General features: G+C 36.7%; 1 protein-coding gene across 1 annotated transcript; it reads left to right on the forward strand.

The window, feature by feature from the left end:
• The first annotated feature begins 467 nt into the window (after positions 1–467).
• Positions 468–20,692, forward strand: HOATZ (HOATZ cilia and flagella associated protein). The gene is made up of 4 exons (XM_063093296.1): positions 468–693; positions 1,701–1,771; positions 19,987–20,046; positions 20,636–20,692. The coding sequence occupies exons 1-4, from the start codon at positions 468–470 to the stop codon at positions 20,690–20,692; spliced, it is 414 nt and encodes a 137-aa protein (XP_062949366.1).
• The last annotated feature ends 3,503 nt before the right edge of the window (positions 20,693–24,195 follow it).

A 24,195-nucleotide genomic window follows, 5' to 3' on the forward strand; every position in this document is an offset into this window, starting at 1 on the left:
CAGTTCAGGCCTCTAGCTCCCATAGGCTAGGGTTTTAGTCGCTGTATTCTTAACGCAGGCCTCACAATTTCCAAGTAGCAGGTGCTGAGCCGCGGCAGTCGGGTCTGGAAGGGGCCCTTGGGGCTAAGGAATTTAGAGTTTATTTAGATATCGTGGGGCGGGGGGGAGGGTAAGGCTGACTGAAGCTAAAAGAGGCTAAAGTGCTCCCTCACTGACTCCAGCAGGACAGGACACGTCTCAAAGTTGATGTTTTGACTCTTCCATCTCAACTCCGAGGCTTGGAGTGGTCCTGAGACCTGTCATCACCGCAGAAGTGGCCGTCAGATGGCCCACGGGCGCGCGCTGGACCCCAGCACCTGCGGAGGAAACCAAAGGCTCCTGGCGGTGGCGGTTACCAGCCCGGCGGTTCTCGGAGGGGCGGGGCTGGGGGCGGGGAGAGGGAGCTTGGAGGAGCGTCCTGAGTTGCCATGGAAACGGGACCCTGCTGGGGTGCTAGCAGCCGAAATGAGCCTCACGAAATTTGCCCCTCAGGGTTACTGGTGTTTGCTGGCTCCTCGGAACAGGATGCCAGTTTAGCCAAGCAGTTCTGGATGTCTGCGTCGATGTGTCCCACCAACGAATCTCAGCTGGTGCTGTGCAGAGGTAGCAGTCAGCGCCTGCCGGTGGCGCGACCCTCTGGGAGCAGCTTGCCTGGTGAGTAAAGTAGCAACCTGGAGGACACCCGATCCCCTTCCAGAGAAACTGCCCAACCTAGCTCTAAAATAAGGATCTTTCATTTCAAAGGTCTGAATAGTACACACTAATAGTTAAAGGTTCCTGAACCTTCCCAGCAATCCTTCCACCCAAGAAGGATCAGAGGTATCTTTGTTACATCTAAAAGTACATCTTAAGTAACCCTTAAACTATTGTTTTATTTGGCAGACAGTGTAGAATAATCTGAGAAAGTGTTATATGCTGGTTGAAAGGATATTAAGGATAGTAATTTACGTAATTGAGTTCAAACATAAAAGCTCTAGAGAAAGTTGAAGGCAGAGTCAACATTAGAAACCAACTTCCCTGACCCGTCAGCCCTTAGTGAGGCCTAGGACGTGGAAACTGTTATTACGCAATTTTTATAGGTATAGAAAATTCAAACGCCTTTAACACTGTGGTCTTTTCCAATGATTTCTTTACTTCCCTTTTGTATTTTTTAGAGAAAAATTATTTCCAGCCTTTTCCCTTTGAGAATAACAGTAAGTATCAAGTTTTATACCTTTTAAAATCCTGACTTTTTGGTTCTTCAGAAAAATAAGTAATAAGTACAAGGGTACAAGTTTACACTTTGGCATAACTTTCTGAATTGCATACCTAAGACCCTGCCTAAGGGGCCATCCTATTTAGCCAAAGGGCAATGACTAAATTCCTATAACAGGCTGAAAAGGAATGTAGAAATTGGAATCTCTGATACTACAGATATGTTCTTTTTAGAGACCTTTTCTACCTTCTGGGCTCAGGTTTACCTATCATCTAAAGAGATTAAAGGTTCCCTGCAGCCACAGCTAATTAATTCAGTCTCCAGTTACAAATCTGGTTTATAAACTTTTAAGATACGGTATGCATTTGTGTTTACCTTCCTACTCTATGTATCCAATTTTATATCAATGTTATTGTAAAATCATGATAAAATTATTTTAGTTTGAATTTGACTTTATTTCCTTTAGAGAATACAGAAGTCATTGATGAAGCCCTAAAGATTCAGGAATCTGAGGAGAAAGTAAAGTTTCTCCAAAAGGTAGGCCAGTATTTCAGGAGGTCATCTGATTTTCTTTAAATTTCTAAATAATCCTGAGTATTCTTTTGTTTTTTTTAACCACATACTGACCACTTCTGGTGTATCAGCTTGAACAAATTGGAAAAACCTTTATTAGAATTTTAATTGAAGATTAAGAAATTCTATTAAACTGGCTATTTTCAGTCCCTGCAAAAACCCAAGAATGTACAGGAACAAAAGAATCAGAGAGAAGTGGAGAAGGATGGTGTAGTGGATTGAATTATGTCCCCCCAAAACTTCCTGAAGCTTGAATTGGGTCCCCCAAGTTTTATGTATTAGAATCTTAGCCCCCACTGTGACTGTTAAGAGGGTGGGAAATCCTATTATGGTAATTGAAACGTAGAGCCTTGAAGAGGTGATTAGATTGTAGGACCCTGCAGTAGTGCATGGATTAAAAATGGTGGTCAAGGGCGTGGTTCTGAGGGCTTTAAAAGAAGAGGAGAGTCTGTCTCTCTCTCTCTGCTCTCTCTACTTCCACCATCTTGCAATGCGAGACCCCTGGGTTACTGTCACCACCACCAGATGGACTTTGGACTTCCCAGCCTCAGAAATCGTAAGCAATAAATTTCATTTTCTTTAAAATCACCCAGTTCTAAGTATTTTGTTATAAGCAACAAAAACAAACTAATACAGATGTATTCATAGACTTTCCATCCAATAAGTCCCCAAACCATATGCAATGTTCTAAGAACAGAAATATTGCAAGAACAGGAAAAATCAAATAGAATTGATTATCTTAATTTAAAAAATTAATTGATCAGAGGAATGAATTTGTCATCCAGACCCATTTTGACTAAAGGCTGGAATTAAACACATTGGTGGAAAAATCAACTGAGCATGCGTCTCTTTTAGCACCGTCCCTTGTCTGCTTTTCAAGATCAGGCACAGCCTGTAACTCAGCAGTTAATACAGAGATTTGTTTTAAAATTCCATTTGGCAATTCCTTGAACTTGTTAAGACAAGTGAATAGATATGATGTTGATGGGAGGAGGGGGGAAAACAGAGGGAAGAAAAGGAGGAATTGGTAAAAGGGACACGAAAATCAACTACATTGTGTATTGATAAATTAAAATAAAAATAAATAAATAAAAATAAATTTTAAAAAATTTTTTAAACCTATTTGGTTGATGGATAAGTTCAGTTCCTGTAATTGTTCCTGTATTATAAAAGCAAAGATAGAGGATTTGTTTTGACCTAATGTCTTAATCGTTGGACATATTGGCAAACTATGCAAGACTTATCGGGAATTCAACATAAATTACAGAACAATGCATCTGAGTTTGCTGTTCACATTAATTCACTTTGTGGACTACTGGTGATTCCTTCAAATAAATTAGGTGATTAGAAACAATTAGTCAGCGTTTTCTTCTCTCTTTAGGATGTTACCTACTGTATATACCATGACTTTATGGGGGGTGGGAGGGAACCTAATATTCAGTGAATTAAAAATCATTGAAAGTCAACTTCTTTGGAATTTAATTTTTTTATTTTATTTTAGGAAGGGGTTAGAAATAAAATGATAACAACAAATTATTACCAGTTTTTACCAGCTTTTGTCAAACAATAAGACACGATGATGTGAGTTACAGGTGGATGTAATGCTAATAGGCTTATATTAATGATCTTAGAACTGGTTTCCTTGCCTTGGATCCTTCTGTTAATTTATTAATTACTCAAATGATTCCACAGATATTTACTGAGGACCTGCTGTGTCCAAGTACTGTACGAGGGTAATTCAAAAAGTTCCTGGAAAAATAGAATTAACAGATAAAACGACTCTTTCCATTAACTCTTTGAAGTATCCTTGTACTAGATGTTGGGGGTGCAAAGATAAGATGTGATTCCTGATCTCAAGGAGTTTACAATCCGGTGGGGGAGACAGCCAATTAAAGTCAATAATTATGATACACAAAGGGTCTTCAGAAAGTTCATGGATGGGCAGGCCAGTTAGCTCACTTGTTTACAGCGCAGTGTTATAACACCAGGGTCAAGAGTTCAGATCCCCAGACCAACCAGTGCCAAAAAAAAAAAAAACCCACAAAAATTCATGGAAGGATTTGTATTATCTTTTAATTCTATTTTTCCATGAACTTTTTGAAGTACCCTTGTATTATTATGATAGATGTATATACATAATACTAGGAAAACACATTAAAGGACAGCAGAATCAAGCTTAAGGAATCGAGAAACCTTCCCAAAGGCACTGAGTTTTGAAATATGTACAGAATTTGTCAAAGTCTATGCGAAGCAATCCTCCATGATGCACTAGTTATCTTTCTGAAATCTGAGTATGATTATGCCGTTCTCCTTCTTTCATTTCGTTTTCTTATGGTTCCCCATTTTCTACGGGATCAAGACCCCTCAGCATGTTCAAGTTTCTTTCCACTCTGACCATAACCTGACTTGTACTACCACTCTCCCCTTCTCCCATGCACCTCATGTCTGTATAGTTCAAGTTTCTTTCCAATCTGACCATAACCTGATTTCTCCTACTACTCTCCCACTCCTCTTATACACCCCACCTCTGTATAGTTGGTTCTCAACCACTTAGGCCAAAGCACACTGCTTACCGCTTCCCATATGTGCAACCAAAGTGATGAACAGGCTTAATATATATTTTGCTATACCTAAACATGCACAATATCTGCCAAACTGTACATTAAGTCAAGTGGGTCCTGCAATGCAGTATAGAAGATGATTGTATTTGTTGAGAGTAGAAGGTAAGAGGCCTTACAAAACAATAAGCTACCAGAAAAGAAAGAGAATGTTTCTGAAACTGTGCCTTCTGAATGTATAGGAAAACTGAGTACCATATAGTACAGTTATATTCGAACAATGCCATGGTGCAAAAGGGCAACCCACCAAAAGAATCTTGCAATAACTGAATGTTCTTATAGATATGCTGAGATATTATTCTGATGCAGTATTCATAACAACCAATTTACTGAGTGCATGTCATGTGCTATACACTAAGCTAAGCAGTTTACATGTATCAACTCATATATTCCTTAAAATAGCCCATGACAATTATCACCAGTTGATCAAACAAGGCTTAAATGATTTTCCAAAGTTCCCACAATTGGTAAGTGGCAGAGCCTAGATTCAAAGCCCAATATCCTAAGTCTAAAGCGCATGAAACTAATCTCATAATAAACTCATGTATTGTAATGATTGCTGCCCATAGCATTGTTCAGATATGCTGCCAGATATTCTAAAATTCAAAACTATGTTATGAACACAAATGTGAGAAACACTGTTTCCAGCCCATGCGACTATAAGCTGTTTCTTCAACCTGCAGTGCAGTGTCTGCACCTAAAATGCTCTTCCCCATTTTCTTCCAAGGCCTGGGTCAAATGCCAGGTTCTGTGAAGCCTTCCCCGAGGTTACCTAGAGACTAACAAAATGAATAGCTTCCTTTTCTGTGTTCCCATGGCAAGTCACAGATCCTCTCTTCTAGTATTTTTACAGTCTCTGATCTGTATTGTAGATAATTGTGTGTTTTTCTCTTTCCTGCTAGATTACAAGTACCATAGTGTAGTGGACTTTGGAGGCTACAAGGTGGGTTTGGAGACCTAACTCTGCCCCTTACTATTTGTGTGACTTTGAGCTACTTATTTAACCCCTGTGATGCTCAGCTTCCTCATATATAAAAGGAGAATGGATAAAAATATCCACCTCATAGAGTTGATGTAAGGTATATAAAGCACCTGGCCATAGTTTGCCCTCAACAAATGCCCTCTATGACAGAGGTCATGTCTTATTTGCTTAACCAGTGCCTTTCTTTTTATTAAAACTCAACAGATATTTGTTGATTGAATAAATGAATAATAATTGAACTAGTTAATGAGTGAGTGAATGCTGTATGCAGTGATATTTCAATTCTGTTTAGCCTTTTCCACATAGATCCATCTGGTGAATTTTTCTAGGCTGTTCATTTTTGCAAAACTACTCCCCAAATCACATCATCTCTCTTCTCAGTTTTGCTTTTATCTCATGGGTCTGGTATGACAGGAGGAAACATGACTCTCCATAATTATTGAAACCGAATCTAGTTTTGTGTACTACTGTTTTAGTCTGTAGTACTTTCTCCGCATTGCCGCCACCCCCATTCTAGAATTTTTCGCTTCATGGTAGAAAACAAATGGGGGAGATTGTATCTTTTTAATTAAGAAGATATTTACAATAATCTATTTAAGAGAATATTCTACAGGTTTCGAACATATACGTTGATAAGTAAATTCCAGGTATAATTTTCATCTTAAAGTGGGAAAAAAACATTTTCCATAAATTCTCTTGAAGGTTTATTCTTCCACTTTCTCCTTAAAATTAATGAAAAACTAAAAATTTATTTTCCATCTCTCCTGAAAGTGTCTTTATAGCCCTCTCTCTCCAAGGGATATTGATTTTTCGGTTGTTACAGTTTTTTAACTTTAATGTTATTCGCCATTTTGGAATATTTTCCAGGTATACATTTATAAATGTTTTTGGTTAGTGTACAAAATGCTATTAATCACAACTACTATTTCTTTGATGGATATCCGTGGCAGGAAATCAAAAACAATTGTGTCTGTCAACATTAAATGGCTTACTATGTCCATAAAGGAAACCTTATAGTACTACCGTGGACCATTTTTCTTCCTTTGGGAGTTCTAAAGTAGTCTGAAAACATTATTGTAAGTGAATAGTCAGCTAATTCTTTGAAATCATAAAACTAATTTGCTTTTTAGTTTTGCCACCTTTAAGAAAGCTCTTTAGCTGATTATCTCTTTATAAAAAGAATTATGAATAATCCATTTGCTGAGAGAAGAAAGAAGAGATTAGAGCAGTATTTTAAGTATATATAGATGACATATTTGAAAATGTCCATCTGGAATCAAAGTTTTATCATGAGTGAATATAAACCAAAGGATTTTTCAAGGATAATATGCGATCTGCAGAACAGCTCACATATGCTATTTATTGGGAATGGGGTTTTACTCTGTTCTGTTACACATCCTATACGACCAATACTGACCATAGTGTGTCTCCCTCAAAAGTCTGTTATATGGCACTTCCTCAGAAGCAAGTCATGCTATGAGGAAAACAATTCTTAGAAGAAAAAGTATCTTAGGAGCTTCATAAATGTGTATTTCTAGACACTGAGTCATGAAAGTGGAAAACTTTTTAACATTATCATCTGTTATCCTATACTTTCAAAGTAGTGAAAGAAATAGTCAGAATCATCATAAGTCAGCTTTAGAGAGTCGAAACAAAGATGTAGGGAATGTCCTCAGTGTCATTGCCAGGATGCTCAGATAAAAGAAAATCCTCTTTTGTGTCAAAATGATAGGAATTCACTTCCTAGACCAATCTAAATTTTCCCAGGTAATGGTGTTACCTGGCTTTCAGTTTTGCTATCCCACCCTAATGTAACATTTACAAAGTTCCTCTTCCTCCATAGAAGGAGTATCAGTAGGAAGTGGTGGACTTCTCTCTCATCAACAAAAGATATTTAATCAATCAAATTCTTGTTCTTAATTCACCAAAGCATTCAAGTGGAAGAGTCATAAAAACAGACTGTGCATTTGCAGTAATGAGTGAATATTTTGGTAGCAAATGATAATTAAAATACTATAAAAATATGTCTCATTCCTTTACATCATCTGTAGTACCACTTTGTTTTCAAAAATTATTTAATCTTGGGGAACATTTTGTATTGACAGATGAAGTTCCTCTCTAAATCTTCTTTAATAACATCTCCAGTCCATGAAAACATACTTGGGAGAGGAATGAGATCTGGGATCAAATAGCTGAATTCATTTGCCCCGTAGACCCAATCCCAGAGTTAGATAGGGCATGCCCCAGATGCATCTCTTCCTATTTTTCCCAAAGGTCTGTATACTTTATCTTCTATACACTTCACTGTAAGAACAAAATAAAAACATTTTAAACACTAAGGTACTATTTGGCAAGGACTCACATTAATTATCTGCTTATAAAACATAATTAAATGAAACAAACACAAGATGAAACAAAAAAGGATCATGTATTTTTTAAATAAATGCACAACTATCTATCGGGTTCCAGTTACATGAAGCCTTATTGTTAAAATTAGTAAACACCTTATGAGCAGTAGGGCAAATCCAATAGGATTTATTAAAAATCTAGAATTATCCTATGGATTAGGTAACTCAGAGAATAATCATGGCACACCTGAAATTAAAACCATAATCTACCTTTGTCCTTTGCCTCTATCAAAGGCAAAATGAAAAAGTCCTTAGGCAAATTATATTACAGCAAGATAATAAAGTTAAATGATTTATGTATCTATACACTCATCCCTTAGTATCCATGGGGGATTGGTTCCAGGACTTCTGCAGATGCTCAGTCCCTGATATAAAATCACATGTATTTGCATATAACCTATGGCACATCCTGTCGTATACTTTAAATCATCTCTAGATTGCCAATAATACTTAATACAATATAAATGCTATATAAATAGTAGTTATACTATATTGTTCGGGGAATGATGAGTAGAAAAAAGAATCTGTATGTATTCGGTACAGACAACTTTTTTTTCTGAATATTTTCAATCTGAGGTTGGTTGAACCCACAGATGCAGAACCCACAGATAGAGAGGGCCAACTGTGTTTATCATTTTCTGTGACAATGAATTTTAGTCACGTGAAGTGTGGTCAAGAATGCCCTCAGAGCCTGAGGTGATACAGTCATTTGTCTACTTGGCTCTTGAGATTTTACAGTTCCTAAGCCACCATGTGGGAATATGCTAGATCTTCACTATTCATGGATTCCATATTTGCGAATTTGCCTACTAGCTATAATTTATTTGTAACCCCAGAATCAATACTCGTGGCACTTTCGTGGTCATTTGCAGACATGCACAAAATGGTGAAAAATTTGAGTTGCCCAAAACACACATTCCCAGCTGAGGTGGAACAAGGCATGTTTCGGCGCTCAAACTGTAACGAAGTGTCCTTTTGCTGTCTGTTTATGGTGATTTTGCTTTTTTAAATGGCCTCCATGAGCTGAAGTGCTGCCTAGTGTTCCTAAGTGCAAGAAGACTGTGATGTGCTTTCTGGAGAAAATACATGCATTAGGTAAGTTTTGTTCAGGCATGAGATACAGTGCTGTTGGCCATGAGTTCATTGTTGATAAATCAACAGTATATTTTACATAAGGTGTCTTTAAACTGAAACACACATAAAACAAGGTTATGTATTGTTCCATTGATGAAAGGTTGTGACCAGAGGCTAGCAAGAACCTAAGAGCAGTGGTTCAGTGTTCACTAATTCAGGGTTTGTGATGACTCTCTAGAACAAAACTACCGCAAATAACGAGAATCAACTGTACTCCTAAAACTGGTTGAATCATAGTTTAATATATATAGCCTTTTACTATCTGCCTCCTGCCATACCTCCTCAGCCTCATCTATCACCATTCCCCTTTAAGTGCAATTATACTATAGCCATTTTGAACCACTTGAGTTCCAAGAACCCACCAAGGTGTTTCACACCTCTGTGACATTGAACCTACAGTTTCTTCTGCTTGGAAATGCCTTTCTCCCATTTCTTCCCATTTCACTCATACCTACTTGTATTTCAAAACAGTTCAATGGTCACATTCAAGCCTTTTCTCACCCTCACATACTGCCCAGTCTGATATAAATGCCCCTTTCTTTGTTTCGTAGGACCTTGTGCATTCCCTTGTCATTATATGCATTCCCCTGAAATATAGTACTGTGGTGTAGTTGGTATATTTCTCCTGCAAAGTTCTAAGTTCTTTAAGGAGAAGGACTGTAGCTTTTTTGACTTTATAATCACAGGGCCTGACAAATAGTGGGTGACTTCCTAACCTACCAATTAAATGCTTGTGAATGAATAAATGCATGAACTTCGCTGAATCAGCATCCTGCATGATAGTCCAGTTCCTTGAGCTAAGTATGAAGGTACTCATTTAATAGGAAAATAGGCCAGAATAAGATTGGCCATGACCCAGAGGCCTCACAGACTCACAGGTACTAAACAGACACATAGTCAGTTATGCAAAAGGATAGGGGAGCAACAGGCAAGAATGGAAGTACACTGTAGGCTGCAGGTCACAGAAGAAGGTCACAGTAGATTAACAGAGCATTTTAAGTTCTCCGAAGGAAGTGATCCCAGAAAAAGATAATAGAAGTTTAAGGGCATGGTGCCAAGGCTTAAGAATACGTAAGATAATCCTTGCCCTAGCAATTGGAATATTGGGGCAGTAGTGGAGAATAATGCAGAACCACTGTACCAGAGTATCTGGAATACTAGGCAAGGAACTGAGACTAGGAAGTAGATACAGGAGACAAGACGATAGTCCGTATACTGGAACATTGGTACAAAAGAGAGGCTTGACCAAAAAACAAAAAAACAAAAAAGGAAAGAAAAGAAAAAGGAAGAAAATTTTAAAAGGGAGGGAGAGAAGGAAGGAAGGAAAGTCCTAGAAGCACATACCCTTCCACCAGAGTCCAGTCATACTGCTAAACATTTCTGTCATTTCTTCCTGCCATTCCCAGAAAACCAGTTTAAAACCATCAATACATGAGACAAATAAATTGACCTAACTACAGTTATTTTTATTTTCTTGGCCAAGCCAAAAAATATTGTTCAAAAATCAGTTTACAAACAGTTGGTTGGTTCTATTGTTAATGTGAACTCTATTAAATAACTTTTTAGGAAAAACATGCTTATTTTCATTGTAACAATAATTCAGTAATTTACTACAAAAACTTAAAAGTTATTTAGGATAGGATATCTAAACTTTGAAACTTTTATTAGAAAGGATAAATTTTCAGAGCACTGAATAACTAGAAACAGAAATAAAAAGATCTTAACTGTGGTTACAATGTTTTATGTATTATCTTGGCATTCTCTGGGATTTCTGACCATTAAATGGGTGTTGGTGTGGATATAGACATTAGTCTGTATGAGTGAGATTGAATTGGACATTGTCTAGGTTTCACTTCAGAGACATGAAGGCCCTGCACTGGAATGTAGGGTCATGGGGCCAAGCTGAACTTTGTAGAGTGTTGTCCAGAAGCACCTGAAAATTCTGTAGGCTTAAAAAGAGATGTAGGCAAGTTAGAGTCAAAGCTGAGGGGCAATGTCAATCTCAAGCAAGAAGAGCCAAGTAAAGACATAAACAGTAAGATTAATCATGGAGCCAAAAGTTAGGAGAATCTGATTTGGAAGAAGTGTGCAAGATTCATTCAGCAAATATTTGTTGAGCATTTCTGGGCCAGCTCGTGGCTCACTCGGGAGAGTGTGGTGCTGATAACACTAAGGCCACGGGTTCAGATCTTTAAAAAAAATATTTATTGTTGTTGAGCATTTCTATGTGCCTGGCATTGTGCCAGGCACAGGAGCACAATGATGAACAACACAAAACATGGTTTAAAGGTACAAACTCTGCCCTTATGTTATACTTGCAGTCTTATCAGGGAAAGAAATATTTATAAAAGAATTACACATGATGCTAGGAGAACATTTACTAGGGTGGTATTGATCCAGTCAAGGGAATCAGGGAGGATTTCTGCGAAGATTGACTAAGCTGAGAGTTGAAGAGCAGGCATTCACTAGGCCAGAAGGAGGCAGCGGAGGGAGCATTGGGAGAGCATTTCAGGCAGCAGAAATGGCATGTGCAAGACCCTGTGCTGGGAAAAGGCATAACGCACTTCAGAAGCTGGACGGCCAGTGTGGTCATGCAAGAGGAAGATTAGGCCATAGTAAGAACAAACAGAAGCCACTGGAGTGTTTTCAACCGGGGGATGATAACATGAAGTTTGCTTGAAAAAGATCAGGCAACTGTAATATGGAAAATGGATTGAAAGTGGCCAGAGCAGAGCTGGGCCAACCAAACGGGAGGCCATTGCAGCCATGCAGTTGGGAGGTGATGGTAGCTTGGATTAGGATGGTGCGGGTGGAGGGGGGAAAAGTATATGGATTCACGAGATATTTGGGAAGTAAAACAACTAGGAGTCAGGTTATTTGTTGGGTGTGGAAGATAAGGCATTGCAAGGTATCAAAGATAACTCATAGTTTTCTTACTTGCATAAGAGGATGGGCGGTGCCATTCTCTGAAACAAGGAACGTTAAATGAAGGTCAGCTATTGGGTTGTTTTGGTTTTTTGGTGGGGGGGTGGGGGGTGGGGAGGTGGTTAAAAGTTCAGTTTAGACTTATCAAGTTTTAGGTGCCTTTGAGATAAGCAAGTGGATCTGTCAAATAGGTCTCTGAATATATGGGCCAGAAACTCAGAAAAGCATGGACCAGAGATGAAGTTTGATAGTCATCTACGCAGGGAATCCCCTAACCCCTTCGTCTTTAGTCCTTATGGGTAGGGCAGGAAACACGTATAGGAAAGGTGAGGTCAGTCCCATTCACCATATCTACATAACAACATGATAAAAATCTTTAAGAGTTAGTAGTCTTTTGTTTGCTAAGGACAATCTTTGATAATTATTGCAACTGAATCATCAATAGCATATAATTCAATCATGTATTAGGTACCCCTAATATATGTATACTTTATAGAATTTAAAAATATAATGCTCATTTCATGCTCATATTTTTCTCAACATAATTCAAATCTCACTTATTGCTTTTTCAAAACTAAGTGCCTTTTAGAGCAATATTGAAGCAGTTTTTTTAAAGATCGCTTATACTTTTGCCCTGCATCATTTTTGTGTGTGAATGTTTTAAAACAAAAGCCACAATCTTCAGGCAATTATTTTTGGCTTTCCATTAAAATATAAGTGACAGAAATAAGAAAATATATGTAACAGAACAAAGAAACTTTCTTCCCCACACTTATACATTCATACTTTATTGAAATCTACATTTATGAAAAATTGTATTGACTCCCTCTTATGTAATGACTGATATGTTTTTTTTTCATTTTAGTAGGATGTTATTTTTTAAATGAAAATTATATATGTCAGAGCTGGGAACTGAGCCAGGATCAAGCAATTTCCAGGAGGTATGGAAAAGCGCTCAGATCTGCATCTTTTTCCTGCAAGTCAGCGTTTTTTTCTTCCCTCTAATTACTAATTGTAATCCTAATTCATCTTCCATCCAATCCCATAGATTACTGCTGTTAGGTCTACCTTTTAAAATCAGATTAGTACTGGAGAAAGCCTTTTCACTGATTATTCAGCCTATCTTTAAAATACATAGTAGATCATTTGAGGTCCAACAGTTCTATATCTCTTTATTATAGTAGATAAGAATTTACTATATGGCAGTTGTAGAATCTGCATAGCAGATTTCAGTTAATAAGCACAGGGAATGGTAGTAAATTCATAGAGTAAATTGATACTTGAAGCAGTTTGTTATCAAAATCAACAAGCCAAAAGGTGCATACTGCCTTTTGGAATCAAGCCCAAATGTGAGATTTTTACTGATAAGTAGTTTTACCTTAAGCCAATCATAATTCTCACCTTCCTCAAGATTGCATTTGTAACAAGAAGTGAAATAGATCCTACTGAGGGTGAAGATTCTGTGTAGAATAAGAACCACAATTCCCTAGTGCCCTTTCAGGACAGGTAACTCCCAATAATTGACGTAGGATTAAAAATTAAGTTCTGGAGCCTCAAGAAAATAAAAATTGGATAATCTTCTCAATCGCTGTTAAACCATAGCACCTTGGCTCTGCTTAAATAGTATTCTAAATTGGGAATGTAATTCCCATTTTATAGTTAACTTATAATCAAAAATCCTATCACGAGTATTTAGTTTACATTAACGAAGATCTTAGAAAGCTTATCAGTTTATAAGTACCACTGTAATTCAACTATTCTTTACCCTTTAACCACATTTTGCAAAGTGCTGCATGACACCATCAAATACGAAAATTAATTTTGATCAAGGGTGACCCCACGCTGGATTAGCTGCCCCTGCTATGTATTCCCCTAGCACACATTTTCTACTAGAATATAGATTTTTCTGTGAGAACAGAGACTATATTTGTCTTCTTGACCATGATTAATGCTAATTACTTCTTCGTTTTCAAAATGAAGATCTAATGAAGAAATTATTCTGTCACTACGTGTGTGTGTGTGTGTGTGTGTGTGTGTGTGTATGTGTTTTCCAAAATCTCTAGTATGTGTTTGAAGAATTGTAGCAAAAGAAGCATAGGATATAGTGTCAAACAGAACTGGAAATGAGTTTGAATTTTTGGCTCTGCTAGTTACTAGTTAGTTAAGTGACCCTGAGAAATGTTCATTTTTATGTGATTGAGTTCCTTCTCTTTGTTAAGAGGTAATAAAATAATGCCTACCTCACTGTGTTATGAAGATTAAATGAGATAAGCTATAAGAAATTCACACAAGGCCTGACACCTGGTAGTTACTCAATGAAAGTTTGTTTTTATCTCCTCTGCTTTCCCTCTTTCTTTTTTCTTTCAACCCATGATTGAAAAATAAAATTTCAGCAGGTACAAAATATGCTTTAGTATTAAATGAAAATGCTTTGACTAAAGTGGTAAATCTCAAAGGATGATGAATAGATCACTAAAGGCATGGTCACCCAAGTATCCACATCCTGATTAAAAGACACAATCAAGATTGGCTTGCCCAATGCAAATCAAAACCACATTGAGATACCATCTAACCCCAGTTAGGATGGCTAAAATCCAAAAGACTATGAACGATAAATGCTGGCGAGGCTGCGGAGAAAAAGGAACTCTCATACATTGTTGGTGGGACTGCAAAATGGTGCAGCCTCTATGGAAAATGGTATGGAGATTCCTCAAACAATTGCAGATAGATCTACCATACGACCCAGCTATCCCACTGTTGGGAATATACCCAGAGGAATGGAAATCATCAAGTCGAAGGTATACCTGTTCCCCAATGTTTATCGCAGCACTCTTTACAATAGCCAAGAGTTGGAACCAGCCCAAATGTCCATCATCGGATGAGTGGCTACGGAAAATGTGGTACATCTACACAATGGAATACTACTCAGCTATAAAAACGAATGAAATACTGCCATTTGCAACAACATGGATGGACCTTGAGAGAATTATATTAAGTGAAACAAGTCAGGCACAGAAAGAGAAATACCACATGTTCTCACTTATTGGTGGGAGCTAAAAATTAATATATAAATTCACACACACACACACACACACACACACACACACACACACACACACAAACCGGGGTGGGGGGAGAAGATATAACAACCACAATTATTTGAAGTTGATACGACAAGCAAACAGAAAGGACATTGTTGGGGGGAGGGGGGGAGGGAGAAGGGAGGGAGGTTTTGGTGATGGGGAGCAATAATCAGCCACAATGTATATCGACAAAATAAAATTTAAAAAATAAATAAATAAATAAAAAATTAAAAAATAAAACAAAAAATAAATAAATAAATAAAACGGAAAATAAATAAATAAATAAATAAATAAATAAATAAAATTAAATTAAAAAAAAAAAAAAAAAAAAGATTGGCTTGCCCATACTGTTAAAATGAGACTCTTATCATACTTTCCCTTAATCATATCTAGTTATCACCTGCAAAAAGAAAAATTACCACTAAAAATTTATTTCGAAATTTCAACTATGGAGCAAAAATGTGTGGGCAAAGTTAATTAACCCTTTGCAGGTAAATAAAAGTAATTAAATTTATCATAATGCCTCTCTCTACATGTGAAGACTAAGAGGTAAATGTCTTGATGATTGGGAAAGTCTGAACGAAAACTCTCTCAAAAATCAACTGGGAAAGGAATGTTTTCAACTGCATATGTATATCCTTTGCAACAGTTCGTGCGAACCCAGAAAAAGGCTATAGTATCGATGCTGAGTTACTGAAGCTAAGGCACTACCAGAAGTGATGAATAGTACAGCCATTAGATCCAAGTAAATCCAAGGCAAACCCAATCAATTAGTTAAATGGTAAATGAAATTAGTTGAGATGGTAAAGATGGTCCTACTCTTCATAAGCACTATCGGTTTGACTGTTTATTTTGCTTTTTTGTTTGGGTAGATAGGTGGGCCTGCTTTTTATTTCTTGAATCAGTTTGGTAAATTATATTTTTCTAAAATTGTCCATTTCATCTATATTTTTAAACTTCTTGCTTTAAAGGAGTCATAATGTTTTTAATCATCTTTTTGATCTCTGCCATAGCTCTAGTTATTACCCCTTTTCATTTCTAATCATTTGTATATTTTTTTCTTTAGCAATTATGGCAAAGTATTATCTATTTTAATAATATTTTCAAAAAACCAATATTGGCTTTATTATCCTCTATCATATTTTTGTTTTCTGTGTTATTCATAATTGATTTTTATTACTTTTCTTACTTTCTTCTGAAGTTTAGTGTTTATTAAGAGCTGTTTTTATAACCAAAGATAGATTGAGAAAGTTTATAATACACTGGAGAATTTATGGACAGAAGAATTTGCACTGCATATTTAATGGCAAACAATATCTTAGCTATCACTCCTTGTTTCACCTTTCCTTCCTCTTACTGTATGCACCAGCTAACCCATAGGTCAGAGGTTGAATCATCATAATTCCTCCACGCCTGTAACAGAAGGTGACAGTCCATCCTTCTCTTTATTTTCCTACTCTTTTCAACATTTTGAAAGCACTGAAAGAAAAATTTTCTCTCATAATAATAATGATGTTATAATAACTAGCATTTGTTAGATGTCCACCATATGCCAAGCATTACATTAAGCAATTTTTATATTATCTCGAATTTTCACAACAACTTTTCTCACAGAAAGAAGTGGTTCTTTGATTTACTCAAGATCACAAACCTCTAACCTATAGGTTAGTGATTGCAGTGGGAGGGGGAAAGGAGGAACCGGGAGGGACAGTTAAGATAGTACTTGTCATTAATCATGCAGCAGAATTGGGATTCGAACCCAAATGTACTTGATTCCACTAATCCATGTTGCCACCCAAGTTGTTTGGTTCTGAAAAGCCAAAAAGAGAGAACTAAGCAACTTAACTCTTGATGTGACACTAAAATTCACTAACCATTTATGACATATTAAATGTATATATTATCATATCCTAATTTCCTGGAATCAATTTTTATTCTTTAATTAATTTTTTCCAAGAATAATATTAATAGAAATAATATAAATAAAATGTATAAGTAAATATCCAAATATTATAAATTTTGATACCCTTATCGTATTATTTTAAGAATTAAATGATTAAAATGTCTTATAAATATAAAATTCCATTAATGATCCCAACCAAAACACTATGATTAGAAATGAGAATTCTTTTGTTGTTATAAACAAGTAAATTATTCTTTCTTACTAATAATGTAAATTGTAAGAATTTTCTCTTACCACCGAATTGTATTTAGCTTTTCTGGCAGAGATTTCTTAGAATAGACCACAATGTTTTTGTTCAGATGACACAGTTGTTAACAGTAGTTTCGTTATTCATTCTCGGGAAACATGTCCAGAAAGCAGAAATCAAATCACATTTGAAATCTTTGTTTCTAGTGCATCATATTAGAGTATAAAACTGATCAGGTACTAAAATCCATTGTAACAAAAAGAGCCTAAAGTCAAAGGAAAAAAAATGAATGAATATATTTTTATTCCATTATTTTTTACTCTTGTAACCAAATATTTGTCTTTTTATATTGGAAGCTTATGAAATATAACTTGCCTTTGCCTTCCCAATAGTTACACAGGAAATAATCTTATAATTTTGTTTGTAGGGGATTTTAAGAACTAAACTTACCCACTGTTTTCTTTCACTTTCTAAAACATTGTGGGGTTTTTTGTGGTTTTGTTTGTTTGCTTATGCTAATAATTGCATATTAGACAGTACAATGCTTCCACTCATACAGCATGACTCAATCAATTCAATTAAAAAAAAATTCATTGAGTATCAAGGTACTGCTAAGCTCTAAGGAAGAATAAAAAGATGAGTAAGATTCTGAAAGACACGTGGTAGCAAGTAAGAGATAAAACAGGGAAAGTAAGATCGATACTGTAATAAAAGTATAAAGTGCTATGTAATCACAGTGCAGGAGCAATTAATTCCAATTAAGTATACGGATAATGGAAAAGTTGGAAAAGAGTACCGACACTGAAAATATGCCAGGTCTTTATCTACAGATATTATCTTATTCAATCTATAGCAAGTTGACAAGGATTGTGAAAACTTAGTTTTCGAAAGTACCTTAATTATTTTTTCTTTCAGTAACTGTGATATATGATGCCTAAAATTCAAGTGAAAAATAGAAATCCTGACCCAAAATAAATAACATTAAAACTTTGTAGGCTTATAAAAGGCAGGACTCACATGTCTTGGACAGGGTGACGCAAAGCCAAGTACCCAGTATACCTGGCCCAGCTGCAGATCACAGCTGCCCAGCCTGGCTCCTCCTCTCGTGTCTCGGTGGGTCACGCCCAAGGTTTCTAGCTTCTTTTGCAGCTGATCCATAAGGACTGGGGAATACTTAGCAATGCAGTAGCTTCTAGGGCTTTGCACACTCTGTTTCCTCTACCTCAAATGCTTTCTTCCCTATCCTGTCTCCATTTTTATCTGGCAACTACCACTTTCAGGTCTAAGTGTGGACATCACCTCCTCTAGGACATCTTCTCTGGCCCCAATCCCCACCTAGTCTGAATTAAGGATCCCTGATCTTCAGTTCCTTAATTGCACCCCATACTAACCCCATCGTAGCACCTTTGAAACTATTTACTTGTCTTTTTCTCCACAAATCTGTAGTCACCTTGCAGGCAGGAATTGTGTTTTGTTCAGCCACTAGCACAACAATGTTACATCATAGGTGCTTATTACAGGTTGAAATATGTCCCTCCAAATAAGATACGTTGAAGTCCTAACCCTCAGTACCCCAGAATGTGCCCTTATTTGGAAACAGGGTCTTTGCAGATGTAATTAGTTAAGATGAGGTCATACTGGACTAGGGTGGGCCCCTAATCCAATATGACTGGAGTCTTCATAAAAAGATGGCCATGTGAAGACAGAGACACACAGGGAGAATGCCATGTGACAACAAAGGCAGATTGGAGTTATGCAAGCCAAGGAATGCCACAGTTTGCCATCAAACCACCCTGAAACTAGGAAGAGAGAAAAAAAACTCTACAGGTTTTAGAGGGAGCGTGGCTTTGCTGACACCGTGATTTCAGACTTCAGCCTCCAGTGAGACAAGTATTGTGGTTTTAAGCACCAGTCTGTGATACTTTATTACAACAGCTCTAGGAAAATAGTACAGTGTTTAAGAAATTTGGATGGAGCGATGACTTTACCTGGCTATGACAAATCTCTATCTTATTCTCATATATTTCTTACTTCTAGCCTTGATCTAGACAGAATTTCTTTCATTTTATTTGGCCATTTGAAGCTACAAGTTTTATTTGTCAGATTCTCAGGTTTTTCCTTTGTTCTCAAATACTCTAGGTATGGTTTTCTGCCTGGCTATATCCAAAGCTGAATATAGGTGGATTCTGTAGTCTATATGTTGATAATTTTCATGCTTGCACTAAACTAGTTTTTTATACTTAGGAAAGTTTACTGAGAATGGTATGTCTCAATATCTAAGACAGAGAAAGGGGAGAAGAGAGAATAAAGCTTTGTTCCCATATGGAAGCAACTAAGAAAAGCCCTTTTTACATGGACTTAGGTAGCAGCTGATGTTTGAGCTTGCTGTCCCTATATCTTGCTACCATTTAGTGGCAATTTCGTGTGGTGGTCAATAGTTTGGACTTTGTTGTCAAATGGAGCTGGGATCAAATCCAATTCTGCCACTTAATAGCTTGGGTAAGTTATTTAATCTTACTAAGCTTCTGTTTCCTCACCTGTAAATTGGAGTAATAGTAGTGTCAGCCTTTTGAATTGTTATATATATTTTAAAAAATGGCATGATGTCTATAAAACTCTTACATAGTTCATGTGGTAAGGTCTTAATGAAACTTAGTTATTAGATGAGGGAAAAAAAAAACCTCCATTTAGGATCAAAACCAAACTATTTTGTAAAGCACCATTCTCTGGAACAAAAACTGGGTTGTGTTACAAATGATAAAATATGAATCTATCACGGAAAAAATATTTTTTAATTCTACCAATACAAAAAGAAAGGCACAAGGCTTTATTATTGAGTCAAAAGATTCACCCACTTTTTTTTTTTTTTTTTCAAACAGGCTAAAAGGAGAGATGAGATTATCCAACTCTTAAAAAAACAAAGAGAAGAAAGAATCTCGGTAAGACCAATAATGAGGCATTTGGATAATTCTATCTGGAGGGATGAACTGTGACAAATTCTCTGAGATTTTATACATTAAGCCCTTAAATCTAGATACCCCTTAGTCCAGAGCCTTCTATATTCTGGAGGGGCCAGAGTATAGATATCAGATAATTAATTTTTAATAACCAAAAAACTCTCCAGAGTTCTGCTGGTATAAGAAATGAGGTGTTATTGTCGGTGGAATTTATTGTTCACATATTATAAAGCTGTAGGATATTAACATGGGCTACTTCAGTGCTAATATTTGTTTTGCAATTATTGATCTTGCCTATATCATAAATAAATGCTAAATGAAGAGAAACATACCTAATAAAAATAATAATAGCTCCCTGTAAACTTATGGGTATACAAACACACACTCGTGTGTGAACCCCAAATCCCCTAATCTGGAACATTTCTGGACCCACAGTTTCCAGATTTAAGAAGTTAGTCTTTATAAATTCTGTAATGATTTTACCTCAGATTTTTTTCAAGTGAGTACATTTCAGTTAGTGCAAGAAGTAAAATTTTCCCTTTTTGATTTTGGTTTTGTTTTGTTTTTTCAGAAAGAACTGATTTCTCTTCCTTATAAACCAAAGGCCAAAGTCCACAAAGCCAAGTAAGAGTACTTCTGTCAAAAATATTCTCATCTTGTAATTTACTGTGCAGAAAAGTACTTCATTTTTCTTACTTTGCCCTTTACCCTCAAATCTTCTAAAAGTCCACCCCACTGTATTAGGGATTTTTTATCTTGAATAAACCATTTCTCCTCATAGATATTAAAACTTCTATACACACTTGTGTATCTGTGGAATATACAAGCATAAATCATTGCCAACTGGAAAGCAGATCAGCCTTGAAGCTCTGGGCACATTCTCTTTCCCTCCCTTCTCATCTTGGGCTATCGTATTCATCTGCCATCAAGCCCTCCCAGCTCCACCTCCCCTCCCAACGCCTAGCCCTACCATCTTTACCAGGTCTTATAGGTCACCAGCTCTGATCCCACCAATGGCATATCTAAGGTTGCAAAAGCTAAGTTCATGTGGCAAAGGCTTTAGCCTCTCAGTGATGAGTAATAGCCTTATCCCTGTAATAATGTTAGAACATGATTAGGAACATGGTCTAAATGCATGTAAAGGAAACCAGCTATCACCAGTTAGTCATTCAAGCAAGAAGAAATCTCTTCATTTTTCTGAAAATCAATGTGGCTAACTCAACATTAACTTGACAAATACTTATTTTTGTACTATATTCAGGGAAGAACAGAAAGTAATAGAATTTTGATTCTTACCTCATTTATGTTGAGGCTGATTCCCTTTTTTTTTTTTTTTTTTTGTCTTTTTCGTGACCGGCACTCAGCCAGTGAGCGCACCGGCCATTCCTATATAGGATCCGAACCCGCGGTGGGAGCGGCACTGCGCGCCGCACTCTTCCGAGTGCGCCACAGGCTCGGCCGAGGCTGATTCCCTTTAATGTTATCAAAGTAATACCCTTAAAGAAGAATAAATATATCTACACTAATTTTTAAAATATCTGAAAAAAGATCATTTAATCACCTGGCTATATTGTCTATACAATGCTCAAAAACTTAATTTCTCACTTTTTAATCAGATGATTTGACTCAGCGTCTAAAGGTAGAGCAAAACTGGCCCAATCAAAAGATTCACTTAATCGATTCAAAGAATGGATGAAGACTGCTACTTGCGTAGCATCAACAGATATGTATGGGTGCCTTAGATTTCTGCGTGTATTTTTACAGAGCATTCCTGCTGATACACACGTTGAATAGATAAATTCTTCTAGTAATTTAAATGCTTAGTTACTTAATTCCATTTGTGTATTAACTCTCTCCTCCATCCTGAAGCCTGGAGTTTCATTTCATTTCACTGTGACATCTTCTTCCTCTGAACTTCTTATAGTTACTGTCTGTACTATTCTTTTGGCGATTAATCATGCACTACTCTGTGCCTATATTTTATAATTATTTAACTCTTATTATCTCTTAAGTTACTTATCTTTTCACGTATTTTTTGTCTTGTCTACAGCTATACGAGTATTGTAAGCTCCGTGAGAAATTGGTCCACCCAAAGTGCCTAGCACATTGCCTACATGTCAGAATTTGGAAAATATTTGTAACAAAAAAATTTAGTTGAAAAATATAATGTAATTCAGTATTAAGCCAATTTAGAAAGTGGTGTTTTTATATTATACATTAACTTGTAAGCTTTTTTAAACTTCATGAATATTTTAGACACAATTGTAAAATACTTTAACTTTGCCCTCCATCCTTTCTTCTCTGCCCAAAACTTCCCTACATACACAGTTGCACCCTTAACCATCCCTGCTTCAATAGATCTTCTTAGGATAGTCTGGGTCCCCTTCTGTCGGAAAGAAGGAGTGGAAAGTATGTTCATAGTAAAGTGTTAGTATCAATATATTTATTATCTACCCCACGAATACTTGCATTTTAAAAGAGGGCTGAATAGAAGGAACAATGGGTAATCCAGAGAAATCAATGATCAATGAGGAAATCTCAGGAGTTTGACTCTTAGCTGAGGAAAATATATTTAGGATAGGGGATTTTCTCCTATGCCTTTCAAATCTAACTTCACAGTATAATAACCACTTTTCCCACAGATAAGTTTATACTTGGTTGCAAAACCTAATGCACACTTACCTGGCAGGGGAGATACCATGATCACAAAACCTAATGCATGTTCAGAATCCACAACAGTGAATTTTTATCGAGAAAATTTTGAGAAGTCGTTTTCATGCTACATTGTGTTCAAAACTACAGGGTTCTGTGTTTTGGAACTGATGCATATTACTACCAACAGGAAAGTGATGTCAGAGTCAGATAAAGAGGACCGAGAAGAAGTCAAAGCCTTGGAATAGTGTTACTGAAACATGACAAAGGAAGGCTTACTTGTATCTGCACATTTGAAACAACCTACTTCTACATCTAGCTCATTGGGATCACTCACAACGTAAAAATAGACAAAGAAATAAAAGTTGAATGTGCACATTTCTAGGAATTTTATCAGTTATTCAATACTTGTGTCCATTTTGCTTATTATACTACTGTGTTTGACCTCACACTATAATTATCTCTCATACATTCTCAAACTCCTATTTATCTTGTTTTTATTGCGTATTTACAGAATTTTTATATTTGACCTATATTATGAATATCAGATGAACAGGAAACAAGGGATTTCTGTGCTCCAACATGTAGACTACTTGGAAAAAAGTAAGGAAACAGGAAGGAAAGGACAGTCCTGAAAACGTAAAGTCTTCTTTCTTAAAAAAAAAAAAATCCCTTTTCCAAAATGTGGTTTATTCCTTTTCTGGAACATGTCTGAAGCCAGAAATGAATTGCTTCTAGTCCTGTGAATAACTGACCTAGCATGCCTATGTTTTGCACACACATACATAACCCCAGTGCCAACCTCCTTCACTTTCAAGGTTCATTCCCTTTAGTATATATTGGAAAAAAGAAGGTTAAGGATTTCTCCCTTCTGCATTGTCCAGACAGTAGTCCTGCTTAGGGTTACATGTTCTCCCCAGTGTTCACAGCTCTATTTAGGACTGCTATTCACTTTGCTAAGGCCTCCACCTGGAACTCTTGGACATAACCTCCCAGCTACCATCCACAGTGCCAACAGAGGAACAGGTGACCCATTGGTCAGAACTTAATCACAGAGACACACCGAGCTGCAAGGGAGGCTGAAAATAGTCTAGATGGGGAAGGGAATCATCTGCCTAGTGAAAATGTAGGGACCCTATCACCACAAGAAGTGGAGAATGGATATTAGGGGACAGCTACAAGTTTCTGGCACAATCCTATTTGTGAAAAACATTTGGAACGAAAGGAAGGTAGTCAAGCCTAGAAAAGAGAAAAATATATGTATTATTAAAACATAATTGATTATACATATTTGTGGGGTACAGAGTTGACTATCAGTGTTTGTGTAAAATGTGTGATGATCAAATCAGGATAGTTGCTATCTTCATAATTACAAAACATACTCATTCTCTGTGTCCATTAACCAGTTTCTCCCAACCACCCTCACACTCTCCCTTTCCTTCTTACAACCACAGATCTGTTCTCCTGAATGTTCAAAGT

The sequence above is a fragment of the Cynocephalus volans genome, chromosome 4, assembly GCF_027409185.1.
Source record: "Cynocephalus volans isolate mCynVol1 chromosome 4, mCynVol1.pri, whole genome shotgun sequence".
Classification (NCBI taxonomy): Eukaryota; Metazoa; Chordata; class Mammalia; order Dermoptera; family Cynocephalidae; genus Cynocephalus; species Cynocephalus volans.

What these genes read in the sequence shown, in the direction of transcription:
- HOATZ (XM_063093296.1), top strand. Translation starts at nt 468, where the DNA reads ATGGAAACGGGACCCTGCTGGGGTGCTAGCAGCCGAAATGAGCCTCAC. An exon ending in CTCTGGGAGCAGCTTGCCTG is followed by an intron (nt 694 to 1,700) that starts GTGAGTAAAGTA and finishes TATTTCCTTTAG; the next exon opens with AGAATACAGAAGTCATTGAT. An exon ending in AAGTAAAGTTTCTCCAAAAG is followed by an intron (nt 1,772 to 19,986) that starts GTAGGCCAGTAT and finishes TTTTTCAAACAG; the next exon opens with GCTAAAAGGAGAGATGAGAT.